Here is a 14703-nt window from a genome sequence, read left to right on the forward strand (position 1 = left end):
AAAAAAAAATTTGCGGGGATCGAATGAATATATATACAAAAAAGATATAGAACAGCTCCAGGCACCTTGGAGCACTCAAATCCTAGCTACTTTCTTTCCATAGCATACTATTTGTTAAAAGTAAATTGCCTTTTTTCTTTTTTTTTTGTTTTAAATCCTTTCTTTCCTATGCCCTACGGGTCCCTTTTGGTGGAAAAGCAAATCCTTCCACTTGGTTTTTCTTCTTCAGGATTCTTGATCTTTTGCATTTCCTTATCAAATGTGGGGTTAACTGGCTATCATCTGCCAAAAGAGAGGGGGGAGGTTGTGAGAGAGGAAGAGGCGATTATAGAAACGTTTAATTGGGATGGTACTGAATTTACAGATCGATTGGGGAGGGAATGATGCCTTTATAGATCTTCTAATCAATGAACATGCTCTATCTTTGTTTTAGGCTTTTTTTAAATAGCTCTTAATGATTTAACATTTATTAGTGCTGTCATTTTTTTCCTGTAGAGGTCTTGTCTGTGCTTTGTTTTATTTGCTGCTAGGAAATTGATTTTTAAAAATTCAATTATGGATAGTGTAATTAAAAAATCATTTTCTACCCATCTGGCAGTGGCATAGACAAGTCTAATTTACTTTTGCACTTTGATTTAAAATTTTTTAAAATTTATTTAATTTTTCTTTTTTGGCTGCCCCTAAGGCATATGGAGTTCTTAGGCCAGGGATCAAATCTGAGCCTCAGTTTTGACCTACGCCACAGCTTCAGCCTGTGCCGCAGGTGTGGCAATACAGGATCCTTTAACCCACTGTGCTGGGGTGGGGATTGAGCCTTCGTCCTGGCACTGAAGAGATGCCACTGCCGATTCCAATGCACCACAGTGGGAACTCCCGATTTTTTAACTTTTAAAAGTGAACTTTTTATTTTGGGTTAATTTTAGATTTACAGAAGAGCAAAGATGGTACAGTTCCTACATACCCCTCACCCAGTTTTCTCTAATTTTAACATCTGACATAACCATGGCACACCCATCAAAGCTAAGAAGACAGTACTAGAACATTACTAATTAAACTCCAAACTTTATTTGGATTTCATCAGTTTTTCCAATAGTGTCCTTTTTTTTTTTTGGTTCCAGGATACCTCATTGTATTTAGTGCATTTTTTATTTTTGAAAACAGCTATATCGTTAAACCTTTATTAATAATAATTCACTAGTGTGTAGCACAGGGAATTATATTCAGTGTCTTGCAATAAACTGTAATGAAAAAGAATATGCAGGGAACTGTGTCCAGTCTCTTGGGGTAGACCACGATGGAAGATAATGTGAGAAAAAGAATGTCCATATACGTACGACTGGGTCACTTTGCTGTACAGCAGAAATGGACACAACACTGCAAGTCAACTATATGCTTCGATCTAAAAAAAAGAAACAGGGAGTTCCCGTCGTGGCGCAGTAGTTAACGAATCCGACTAGGAACCATGAGGTTGCGGGTTCGATCCCTGCCCTTGCTCAGTGGGTTAACGATCCGGCGTTGCCGTGAGCTGTGGTATAGGTTGCAGACGCGGTTTGGATCCCGCGTTGCTGTGGCTCTGGCGTAGGCCGGTGGCTACAGCTCCGATTCAACCCCTAGCCTGGGAACTTCCATATGCCTCGGGAGCGGCCCAAGAAATAGCAACAATAACAACAACAACAACAAAAAAAGACAAAAAGACAAAAAATAAATAAATAAATAAAAGTCTCAAAAAAAAAAAGAAAATAAATAAATTAAAAAAAGAAACAAATAATTCATTAGAATTGTATTACTTCTAACATTTGTATATTGATTTCCTAGAAAATTTCATGTGTGTAATCAACAAATGATGACGATTTGGTTTCCTTCTTCCCAATTCTTGTATTTTTAATTTCTTTCTCTTGCTGTAATAGGTCAGGCAGGACTTCTCTGATGAAAATAAATAATGATGGTGGGTATCCATTGTCTTATTCCTGATCTCAAAGGAGACGCTTTCAACATTTTACCATTAAGTCTGATTTTTTTTTTTTTTTACAAGCTTTTTAAATAAACACTCCTTTCGTAATCATGGAAGTTCCCTTTTATTCCTAGGTGATGCATTCCGAGGAAGCATTTTTTAAAGCGGTACAGGGAGGGACACTAGTAATTGCACGTGCTTTATTCGACTTTTTCTTTCCCCTTTCCTTCCGTCCTTCCTCCCTTTCCTTTTTTTTTCTTTTTAGGTCTGTACCTGTGGCTGGGGGTTGAATCAGAGCTGCAGCTGCTGGCCTATGCACCCCCCCAGCATCGCCGGATCCTTTAACTCACTCACTGAGCAAGGCAGGGATCAAACCCGCATCCTCATGGATGGATTCTAGTCGGGTTTGTCACCCACTAGGCCACAACTCCCAATGTTCTTTTTCTGACCCATTGAAATGATCCTGTAATTTTCCTCCTTCAGTCTGTGCATGTAGAGTGTCAGGACTAGCTGATTTTATCGTGGTCCCTCAAATTTACAGTCCTGGAGTAAACCCAGTCTTACCCTAGGATATATTACCTCTCTTATATATTGCTGGATTCAGTTTGCTAATATATTTTTAGAATTTTTTGCATCTGTGTTCATGTTCATAATTTTTGTTTGAATATCAAAGTTTATACACTGGCTTCAGAAAATGCGCTGGTGTGTGTGTGTGCGTGTGTGTGTGTGTCTGTGTGTGTGTGTTTTCCTGTGGAAGAGTTTGGGTGAGTTTGGAATTATTTCTTCTTTAAATATTTCACTCCCATGAGCGTCTATAGCCAAGAAGTACAGGATCCTGACTTGAGTGTCTCAAACCAGCTTTACTGCTTGTTTCTCTGCAGCACCCTGGAACACCCCTCGTGGGTTCCACTAACCATTTACAGTCCAGAGGAGAGCACCTGTGTGTCTCGTCCTCTCTGGGGGCTACGATGCTGGAGGCTGTGGGCGGATTGCAGAGCTTTTTATTTTTTATTTTTATTGTGTGTTTTTAGGGCTGCACCCAAGGCATATGGAAGTTCCCAGGCTAGCAGTCAAATCAGAGCGGCACCTGCCAGCCACAGCCAGGGCAACACCAGGCCTGAGCCCTGTCTGCGACCTGCACCACAGCTCGCTGCCACGCTGCATCCTCAACCCACTGAGCGAGGCCGGGGATTGACCTCGTGTCCTCATGGACACTCACTCATCGGGTTCATTACCGCCGAGCTCCAAGGGGAACTCCAGATTGCAGATCTTTTCCACCAGGCATTCCCCAGGCCGAAGATGACGTGATGCTGGGGGAGCGGGCCCTGGGCTTGTCTTTTTAGAGTAGGGAAGAGATGGGGATTACAGAAAGCCAGAGTGTAGAGCCCCAGGCACCCAGAGCAACGGGTAAATTCACACTGACTCCAAAGCTACTCATTGGTGCCTTGGCCGGAATCCAAGCATCACACTTGAGTCTGATGTAGTAGCAGAAGCAGCAGTGGAAGTGCTTTTGTGTTCTTCCCTTCACAAAATATTTTCAGTGTGTTCAGGGGTGATGGTCTTATGAATCCTCTCTTTTGATTCCCGTGGAATTGACTTTATTATTTTCATTTCGCAGATGGGGAGCCAGGACTGCTCTGCCCAAGACCGTGCAGCTGGTGAGTTGGGGCCTGTGAACGCTCTCTCTTTGTGTCCCCTAACGGCCTGTGGGAGAAGAAAGGCAGCCTGTTGGTCATGGGAGCCGTCGAATTGGAATGTGTTCACAACAGGGGCTCAGTTGATGGCAGGGGCTTAAGGTGATGGGGTGGGACCCCTGAGATGAGATACTTCCTGAGTGTAACCTTGCTTTTTTTTTTTTTTTTTTTTTTTTTTGGTTTTTAGGTCTCCACCTGCAGCATATGGAAGTTCCCAGGCTAGGGGTCGAATTAGAGCTGTAGCTGCTGGCCTACACCACAGCCACAGCAACGTCAGAGCCAAGCCACATCTGCGACGTATTCCACAGCTCACGGCCACGCCGGATCCTTCACCCACTGAGCGGGGCCAGGGGTCAAACCCGCAACCTCATGGTTCCTAGTCAGATTTGCTTCCCCTGAGCCATGACGGGACCTCCGAGTAGCTTTGCTTTGAGCAGGGACATCATCCTTTATGCCCCTCTGCCTGGTCATCGGATGCAGGCTGCCCTGGGTGAGGGGGCTTTCTTGGGTTGAGGGAGGGACTAAGCTGAGAGGCGTCAGCCACGGACACTCCCAGCAGAGGTAGTCCTGGTGCCTGAGTGTCTGAAGCGGGATTTGGAAGCGCACCACAGCGCCCCCTATAGGGACTGAGCCGCAAGGTAGTTGAGCCCGTTGGTCCCGAGCCTGACTCCCACTGGAAGGAAGGAGAGCTTCACCCCTGGGGAAGAGAGGTAACCGGGAGGATAAACCTGCCTGAGCTGCAGAGAAGCCAGCAGGCTGGAACTGGGGAAAAACGCAGCTCCAGCTTCTTTTCTTTTTTTTTTTCTTTGTTTTGTTTTAAAATGGCTACACTAGCGGCCTATGGCATATGGAAGTTCCCAGGGCCAGGGATTAAATCTGAGCCATAGCTGCTGATCTAGGCTGCAGCTGCAGCGATGCTGGATCCTTTAACCCACTGGACAAGGCCAGGGACCAAACCCACGCCTCCGCAGCCTCCTGAGCCCCTGCAGTCGCATTCTTAACCCACTGTGCGAAGCGGGAACTCCACAAGGGTCCAATTTCTTTAAGGTAGGAGGGGTCTTAAAACTGTCAGACCCAGCCTCCCATGCAGACTCCATCGGAACCACCAGGTGTGTGGACCTGTTCTGCCATTTGACCTTGGACAGGTCCAGTTGGACAGGTCTATTTCTAAAATAGAAATGGTGATATAACAGCTTGCCCCACGGGGCTTTGTAAAGTCTAGGGGGTAAGCGATTTTTTAAAAAAATTTATCATATTTAAGAATGGTGTGTTAATTTCTGCTTGATTCAATTATACGTATATATATACACACACACACATATATAAATATATATATATATACAGATATATATGTATATTCTTTTTCATGTTCTTTTCCACTGTGGTTTATCACAGGATATTGACTGTAGTTCCCCGTGCTGTCCTGTAGGATCTTATTGTTCGTCCATTCTGTGTATAATATTTTGCCTCTGCTAATCCCAATCGGTAAGCTCACCTGGCTCTGTGCTATACAATGCTAATTATTAGCACATTCTTCTTTCTATTAAGCAAGAATCTGAGTCCTGTAACTCTTTTTTTTTTTTTTTTTTTTTTTTTCTGTTACACCCACGGTGTTCAGAATTTCTGGGCCAGGGATTGAACTTGAGCCACAGCAGCGAGCTGAGCCACAGCCCTGACAATGCCAGCTTCTTAAACACTAGGCCACCAGGGAACACCTGGGTCCTGTAAGTCTTGCCCACTGGTCAGGACCTGTTTTCTCACCATGTGATCCCAGGACCAGGAGCATCAGTGACGTTGAAATGCAGATTCTCAGGTTCTGCCCCAGAACTAATGAATCAGAAACACGGGATGGGGCTCAGGTGACCACTCTTGCCCCCCCTGGTGACTCGAGACCTACTGGGCCTGATGAGTTCTCCGCCTCCTCCAGGTACAGCTCATCACACCCGTGCTATAGCACTAAGCACGGTCAGTGTGTGCTCCACGGACTGGGGCCTTGGAAGTCGCTGTGGTTGTCAAATGGCTTTAAAAGCTTTGGCCAGCACTCAGTTTCTGTCCTTATCCTGTGGGAGACCATTAGCAGACAGTCCAGAGATGGGCCCTGGCCGCAGGCCCCCCCCCCCCCCCCCCGTGTGAGGAGAGTGACTCAGACCTGTGCTTCTCGGACGGAATGCGCTCACACATCAGCAAGAGATCCTGTCAAGGCTGGGAGTCACTGTGCCTGGGAGGGGCCTGGGATTCCGCAGGTCTAAGCGGCTCCCTGGGGGAGGCTGCTGCTGCTGGACCACACTTAGAATAGCAAGGCTCTAGACTGGACACGTTCTCTTTTCTCCTAAGCGTCTGCTTCAGTATTTGAAGCTGGCCATGCTGCTCCCATCCCTAGCGTCTTCTCTGGGCTAAATATGACCAGTTCTCCCCATGGCTCTTCAGGCTCCAGTTGCCACTCCCTTCCCCTCCCCTCTCCCACCCGGGTCCGGGCTACACCTGTGATGTCATCCACCCCCCCGCCCCCCAGCCCACGCCGCCCCTTTTCTCTCTCCCCTCTTTCCCCTCCTCCTGGCATTCTGAGCTATTTCCTTCAGTATTTCCTGGGCTGGCTCCAGCCCTGGGGGGATTTCAGATCATTCCTGCTTCTGGGAAGCTCTTCGGGCTGGAGGAAGGAAGTCACGCCAAAGCTGGCTGGGGCAGTGTCCATCTGCTGACCCGGTCTCACACCCCGGGGAGCCTCCTGCCCCACGGCCCTCTCCTGTCTACCCCGTCCACAGTCTCTGCACTTCCGCGCTAGTAGCCTGGGCTTGCCTGTCTCCACCGCCCCTTAGAGCACCCGGGCCCTTGAGGGGCTGGGAGGCGGCACGGAGCAGAGAGGGGTCCTTGCTTTGCTAGGGAAGCAAGGTGGCGGGGGTGCCTCTCTGACCAGACAAAGACACGGCAGCTTTTGTGACTGAGTTGACACTATTGTGACACTCTTCACGAGGGTCCTCCATCCGCACTGCCCTGACCCCCCTCCTCCATCTCTCAGGACTGCCCAGGGCCAGCCTTCAGCTTGGTTTCAGACGATCCTTGTAAAATCCGTCTGCTGGCAAGGAGCAGACATCTTCGCAAGGCTCAAATTAGCCTGGACCAGGTTGCCTAGCCGGAAGGGCGTCAAATGCACAGGGAGATGACTTTAAAAAAGTTATGCATAGCTTTACGAAGACATGAAACCTCAAGGAGATGAGAAACTGTTTCCTTACCTTGATGGTGGGCGAGTCTGACATATTCGTATGTTTTCATGGGGCTGGGGTCAGCATGTACATATTAACTTTAGCTTTTCATTTAACTTCTTCTAGTAAATACGTTAATATATATGTCTGGATATGGTCAAATGTCGTTTGTGTGGTTGCCTTTTAAAGGATACATAACCCCCAGGTAACCCTAGACTAGCCTGGTGATTGCAAGCTCAGGCCCTACTACTTACTAGCTGTGTGACATTAAGCAAATTCTTAACCTCTCTGAGCCACACCTGTAAAATGAGTATCAAATAGGAGCCTCCAACAGAGAAGTTTTGTGAGTATTAAATGAAATGATGCATGTGAAGTTCTTAAGACAGCAGCTGACACTTAATGAGTGCTCAATTAATGTCAGCTGCAATTATAGCTATAGCCACAAAGTATTCTAGTAGCCCTTGATTACTAAGCATTTTAGGTTAGTTGCAATCATTTTATTCTTATGAAAATGCTGTTATGGGAGCTCCCGTGGTGGCGCAGTGGTTAACGAATCCGACCAGGAACCATGAGGTTGTGGGTTCGATCCCTGGCCTTGCTCAGTGGGTTAAGGATCCTGTGTTGCTGTGGTTATGGTGTAGGCCAGTGGCTACAGCGCTGATTAGACCCCTAGCCTGGAACCTCCATATGCCATGGGAGTAGCCCTAGAAAAAGCAAAAAAAAAAAAAAGATATTGCTGTTATGAACATTTATCCTTTCTGTCAATCTCTATGGTTCACCTCATCCACGCTGGAGGATTCTGAGTGTTTGTCTCCCTCGGTGGAGATGGTGGTTTAGTGATGGAGAGAAATCCGGAAATGAATGAGTACAGTAATCCGAGGGCCCGGAGAGGAGTGGGAGGGGCGAGCGAGGCCGGTGAGAGTCAGGAACCCCTGGGGGAGCAGCTGAGGTTGGAGATGTAATACCTTTGAGAGGAAGGCACCGCTAAGGCTTGTTATTTATTTTCCCCCTCTGTACCTAGAGCTTAGAACAGCTCCTGACATGTCATACCACCCCACCCCCTGCATCCCCGCCCTTATCAATTCATGGATGCATGGTCTGCTTGCTCTCCAAAAGGAGCAGTGTCCTGGCAGTGCCACCAGCCTGCTGTGTGGTCGGCCCTGGGTTCAGATCCCAGCCACGTCCTAATTGGGATCCAGATGTTTTGTCTGGCCCTACCCGGACTTCTCCCTCCTGACTCATGGGCCAGGAAGCTCCTGGCTTCAGGGCAGTGCCTCTGAGCTGCTGTCAGCAGTGAGAGGCCCTGCATGGAATTCAGGTCACTGGCTGGGGAGGAAGTGATGGTGTGTTATGAGAAGTTGCACTCTTAGCAGGAGTGCTGAAGGACAAGAGGGGTCTGCGGGGTCTGCGTGCCAGCTGGTCCCACCCTGGGCGGAGGGAGATCCTAGGCACCTCCTCTGTCTCAGGATCTCGTGTTAGCAGGGGTGCCTCTTTTGTGGGAGACACGTGAGGATAAGTTAGGAAGAAAAGAAAATGCCAGCTGGCATTCTAGATAAACCCTCTTTGTGCCAGGGGTTTACAGCCATGGTCTGGATTTGTCCACACAATGACCCTGCGGGAAGGCAGCCCAATTCCAGAAGCAAGAAGCAGACTCAGCAAGGCCATGGCCCTGTGCTCATGAGCCTCGTCGTGAGCAGTTGCTGCTTTTTTCCCCCACATGCTGCTTCTGGAACAGGAACCTGACCTAATAGGAAGAACAGGAAACATCTCTCCTGACTCTGGGTTCACAGGGTTGGGGTACAGCTGGTCCCCCGTGATTCAGAACTGACCAATCAAAGCCCCACATCCTCCTTCCACCTCCTGGCTAGGGACCCAAGCACCCTGGCAATTACAGCCAAGAAGAACCAGCCCTTTGGCTTTTGCTTCTGAGAAAGAGAAGCCCTTTCCTTTAGGAAAAGCTTAAAGTGTTAAGATTAAGGAGATACTCCTGGCTCTTTTGTAATCCCAGAGGGGCAGACTTCCTGGGAAGAAAGTTCATTGAGAGAAAAGCAGAACAGAGAGTTGGAAAGAAGGCAAGATGAGAAATCATCTGAAAAACCTAGATCCAAGGCCATATCTGTGCGCCCCAGTCAGCCTGAAGATTGACTGCCCTTGAAATTTCCGTTTAGGTGAACCAGTAAATCTTCATTTTGCCTAGACGTTGAACCTGACTTTCTGTCACAGCTGAGTGAGTTCCCACGCCCAGAGCGGAGGAACTGGGACTCCGATGGCATGGTCCACACTGCCTTCTTGTCCTCTGCACCTTCCTCATCCTTTGCAGGATATGATCTGCAGGCCTGAGAAATCCTCTCACGGCGCTGCCTTGAATCAGCTGGCCTTGTAGGACTGGCAGGAGCAGGAGGCCCTACATACTCCAATATCTCCATATATAGAATTGCAGACCTGTTTTTATGTGGGTTTCATTGGTTCCACTTAGTGGTGTGCTGGTAAACGTTTAGCAAGCAAACAAGGAGAAAGCCCTGCATTGAAGTGTATGCCAGTTTCTATAGTGTAAATATTTCCACCATGGCCAAGTTCAGGATCCCCAAGTGACGTCACTGAATGGAGAGATAGGAGGTGTAGGTAGCACACCATTAGAGAGTGTTTCCACCGATAGATTTAAAAGTCGTACATCATAGATCGTAATAAGATGTAGTAAATGGTTGGGAAGTTGTACATTGGGTTTTTAAAATTTTTTAAATTTTTTTAATTTTTTTTTATTACTCAAATGAATTTATCACAACTGTAGTTGTATAATGATCATCACAATCCATTTTCACAGGATTTCCATCCCACAACCCAAGCACATCCCCCCACCCCGCAAACTGTCTCCTCCGGAGACCAAAAGTTTTTCAGTGTCTGTGAGTCAGCATCTGCTCTGCAAAGAAGTTCAGTCTGTCCTTTTTTCAGATTCCACATGTCAGTGAAAGCATTTGATGTTGGGGTCTCATTGTATGGCTGACTTCACTTAGCATGATAATTTCTAGGTCCATCCATGTTGCTAAAAATGCTGTTATTTCGTTCCTTTTAATGGCTAAGTAATATTCCATTGTGTTTATGCACCACACCTTCTTGATCCACTCTTCTGTCGGTGGACATTTAGGTTGTTTCCATGTCTTGGCTATTGTAAATAGTGCTGCAATGAACATCGGAGTACATGTGTCTTTGCGAGTCGTGGTTTTCTCTGGATAGATGCCCAGGCGTGGGATTGCTGGATCGAATGGTAGTTCTATGTTTAGTTTTCTGAGGAATCTCCATACTGTTTTCCATACGTTGGGTTTTTTATTACCCTCGTTTTTCATGTACAGGCAGTCCCTAGCTTTCAATGGATCGACTCACAATTTTTCACTTTAGTGAAAGCAACACGCATTTTTTAGAATCTGTGCTTTGAAATTTTTTTTAATTTTTTTTTTATTTTTGCTCTTTTAGGGCTATACCCATGGCATATGGAAGTTCCCAGGCTAGGGGTCAAATCTGAGCTACAGCTGCCAGCCTACACCACAGCCACAGCAACGCCAGGTCTGAGCCCCGTCTGCAGCTCATGGCAACGCCGGATCCTTAACCTACTGAAGGAGGCCAGCGATTGAACCCACGTCCTCATGGATGCTAGTTGGGTTCATAACCCTCTGAGCCACAGTGGGAACTCCCTATGCTTTGAATTTTGAATTTGGATCTTTTCCCTGGCCTAGCGGTCTGCAGTCTGATCCTCTCGTGCTGCTTCTGGGCAGGGCAGTGGGCCACAGCTCTGGGCCAGCCCCACCATCACAGGCTGGGGTGGGGTGGGGTAGGGGGTGGATGGGAGAAGCCACTGATACACTTACAGCCATTTTGCATCCATTCTGTCCACAATCATTTTGTTTTTTACTTTCAGTACAATATTCAATACATTACATGAGATATTCAATACTTTACCATCAAATAGGCTTTGTGTTAGATGATTTTGCCCAACTGTAGGCTAATGGAAGTGTTCTCAGCACATTCAAGGTCGGCGAGGCTGAGCTATGACGTTTGGTGTTTTTAATGCATTTTTCCTTTCTCTCTCTCCCTCTTTCTTTCTTTCTTGTTGTTAAAATGAGGGTTTGAACCTTATTTTTTCAGTTAATTGAAGAATAGTTGATTTATAAATGCATTTTCCACTTACGATATTTTCAATTTACAATGAGGGTTTTTTTTTTTTTTGCTCTTTTGTGCTGCACCTGCGGCATATGGAGGTTCCCAGGCTAGGAGTCTAATGAGAGCTACAGCTGCTGGCCTATGCCACAGCCACAGCAATGCGGGATCCGAGCTACACCACAACTCATGGCAACGCCAGATCCCCAGGGATCGAACCCGCAACCTCATGGTCCCTAGTCGGATTCGTTTCTGCTGCGCCACGATGGGAGCTCCATGAGGAGTTTTTTGAGACATAACCCCGTTGTAAATTGAAGCAGATCTGCAATTCATCTCCTGGTAAATTTATAAAATTTAATTTTAATAACGTCTGTGTAGAACTGGCTCACGGAATTCCTCAGCATTTAACTGGCTCTTGTGAGCTGGGATGAGCTGGTTCCGGGACACTATGTACGCCTCTTAGATCCCAGAGGAAATAACTGCTTCTTCCTGGGCTCAAGAGCCATGAGTGTGAGCTCTGGTTTACATTAAAAGAGGGACCTGGATGCGATCCTAAAAGCTCGATTTGGGGGGAGGCCTGCGCCAAGTTGAAGCGTGCAATGAAAGCGAATGGGTCATTAAGCCGTCCGAAGCGGATTTATAACCTGGAGATGGATGCTCGCCGCCGCAGCGAGGTGGCGCTTACTCTGCCCGCTCGGCTGGCCCTGCTCCAGAGGAGGGAGACAGATGTGCAGGGCGGGGTCTGGCATAACGTGCGGAGTGTTTGAGGGAGGGCCTCACGGAGGTGTGGGCAGGTTTGGGGAGGCCAGAGGAACCGGGCAGAGCTCCAGGGGCCAGCGGGGTGAGGGCACCAGTGACTCGAGAAGGAGCCAGGAAGCGCTGGGGAGTGGGCCCTGAAGGAAGTGAGGCCTCCGCCACCGACAGGGAGGGATCCCTCTGCTTCTCTATCTCGGCTTCCCAGGGGCTGGACCCACCCAAAGGCCAGAGGGCCAGGAAGCCCATTGTTTCAACCTCTGGGGACTGGAGGAAGCGGGGAGGGGTCTGGAGGGTCAGAGGGCAGGGGTCTTGCCCCAGGTGTCTCGCTGTGGATGGACACCTGGTCTTTTGTCTTGGGTCTAGGAAATGGGCCAAGGAGACGCACTTTTGGAACTGCCACGGTCCACCTTCATCCTAGAGGCGCCCAGGGTCTGGTCACCCACCCTCATTAGGGGAGGGGGGCTGTTTGTGGAGGTCCTCAGGTTTCCACTCTGGGGCCAACTCTTCCAGCCTGGCAGAGGCTCCTGGGGCAAGGAGGGTGAGCTCTGGGAGCAGACCCTCACCCATGGCTCCACCCTCCGCTGCCAGGGCCATCTCCAGGGCTCACTCCCTGCCCAGCTGGTCCTGAGCCTCCAGCTCAGATTCTGCAGGTTCTCCTCTGTGGACCCGTCGTTGGGGGAGCTCTGGTCGGGGAGCCTCGAAACCCAGGCATGGGGCTCAGACACTACATCCTGAGGGTGTCCCAGATCCCATTACTAGTCTGAATTTCCTCATCTGTAAAACCAGGGCCTGGAGAGGATTCTGGTCCCCAAGGACACCTCTGACTCAGTGTGTCTCCTGTCAAGACTTGAGGGGTGTAAGCTCTAGGTTATTTGCATAATGAAGAGCATGTCTTTCCACAGCCAGGAGGTGGCAGCAAAGCTCTGTTTTGAAGAGGCCCGAAGGTCAGAGTAGGCGTAGGCGCTGCTCTCCGAGGCCCCGGAACTGGACGCCCAGGTTTGGTGGGTGGGTTCCACAGCTGGATGATGATCCTGATGGCATTATTATTATCATCTCTATTGTGGGCAAAACATCTCCAGTCTGGGCAGTACTGCGTTTCTGGGGAGGGCTCTTGCAAGGCCTCATGGAGGAATCATTCAACACTCCATCCCGGGGTAGGAAGTGCCAGCACTTCCAGCCCCTTGTGGAGGTGCCGAGACATTCCCTGACTTGCTCCAGGCCTCTGCAAAGTGTGATGTGCCAGATCTAGGGGCCCAGGGTGGGGAGGTAGGGGATCCAGGAAGTGCAGAGATACTCATGGGGGGGGCACGGGGGGGCATCTTCCTAGGACACACCAGGTGGACGGGGTGTGTTTCAGGTAGGGGATCCAGGAAGTGCAGAGATACTCATGGGGGGGGGGCACGGGGGGGCATCTTCCTAGGACACACCAGGTGGACGGGGTGTGTTTCAGCAGGTGGAATTCAGGTCTGCTTTGGTTGCCGTGTCAGAAAAGAGTGAATCCACAGGAAACTGTTTTTGTTTTTTTTTGTTTTTGTTTTTTTGTCTTTTTGTCTTTTTGTTGTTGTTGTTGTTGTTGCTATTTCTTGGGCCGCTCCCGCGGCATATGGAGGTTCCCAGGCTAGGGGTTGAATCGGAGCTGTAGCCACTGGTCTACGCCAGAGCCACAGCAACGCAGGATCCGAGCCGCGTCTGCAACCTACACCACAGCTCACGGCAACGCCGGATCGTTAACCCACTGAGCAAGGGCAGGGACCGAACCCGCAACCTCATGGTTCCTAGTCGGATTCATTAACCACTGCGCCACGACAGAAACTCCAGGAAACTGTTTTTGATGATCCCCAATTGCATGATGTGTCAGCTCCTCCAACCAGAGGAAGCCCCTAGTGAGGCAGCAGAAGCCCCAGGCTTTGTCCATCTGGACCCCTGTCTTATACTCCACCCATACCCTGAGGCCAGGTGTCCCCCCTGTCCACCACGATGACAGGTTACCAGGGTGCTAACCTGAGTCTAGTGGGCTCTAGACCACGGGTGTTTCTTGCATATTCTTTACTTCTCAGAATAACCGCATCCTGTCCTTATTCGTCCCACTGCATTCCTGCCCCTTCAGGGTTGGCAAGCCAACACAGTCAGTTGGTGGGATCCGGGAGTGAGCCCAAAGACTAGCTGTGCCCTTTGCCCTTGTCTCATAGGGGGGATGCTGCGCCAGGAGGGGAGGGATTCTGCCAGGAGGAGGGGCAGGGCTTGCAGGAGTGGCCAGCCCCTGGCCAGCCTTTCTGGAAACATCTGTCCTTTCAGGGGTGAATGAGAGTTTGGAAGTACCTCCTAAGGGCTCAGAGGTTTGGGAGCTGTGGGTGGTCTTGGGGGGGGGGTGCGGACAGGATGGAAAAGCAGAGCTGCCTGGTGGAAAGCGCCCTGCCTGGAGGGACTGGGCCCTCAGGGGCCCTGTCTCCCCTGCCCTAGACAACGACAGTCAGAGGGCTCAATTTATCTGGGCCCAGTTTCCTTGTCTCTAAATTTAGGGGAAATCTGTGGAACTGAGTTGGAAAGAGTCACCGAGTTTCTAGGCAGAAAATGCGCCGTAGTTACCGGCAAGGGTCTTTACTTGTAAATGCTGGGGAGCTGGTGCTGCATCTCGCAAGGGGTCCACTTTCACACCCCTGGCTTTCTTTCCAGTGAACAGCAGACCCGGCAGGGGGCTGAGAGCCTCCCCACGGAGGAGGAATGGACCGCGGCAATAAACGCAGCAGGGCCGGGTGCGCGCCAGCAGGGCAATTTATTGCTCCCCACACCTCCCTCCGCTCGCCTGGGTGTCCCATGGCCACGGCATCTGGAGGGGCTCATTCTTCCATCTTCTGTGGGAGAAAAAAGAATCATGCACAAGGCGTGAGTCAACCCTCAGGAGAGGCTGGGCATAGTGTTCAGGTGGGGAGGCTGGAGAGGCTGGGCCTCGGAA

General features: G+C 49.4%; 1 protein-coding gene across 2 annotated transcripts in view; it reads right to left on the minus strand.

Moving 5' to 3' along the window:
• Positions 1-14504: 14504 nt before the first annotated feature.
• The window catches only part of MYH13 (myosin heavy chain 13), a 64975-nt gene continuing 64776 nt past the window's right edge, over positions 14505-14703 (minus strand). For both annotated transcript variants that reach the window (XM_021066284.2, XM_084986083.1), the window contains one exon: positions 14505-14602. In XM_021066284.2, the coding sequence (XP_020921943.2) occupies positions 14588-14602 (15 nt within the window). In that variant the 3' untranslated portion in view covers positions 14505-14587. The remainder of the gene's footprint in view (positions 14603-14703) is intronic.

This window comes from Sus scrofa, chromosome 12 (genome assembly GCF_054392235.1).
Source record: "Sus scrofa isolate SSC_HxYL_T2T_F1_AM1 chromosome 12, Sscrofa_HxYL_maternal_Yorkshire_Landrace_v2.0, whole genome shotgun sequence".
Classification (NCBI taxonomy): Eukaryota; Metazoa; Chordata; class Mammalia; order Artiodactyla; family Suidae; genus Sus; species Sus scrofa.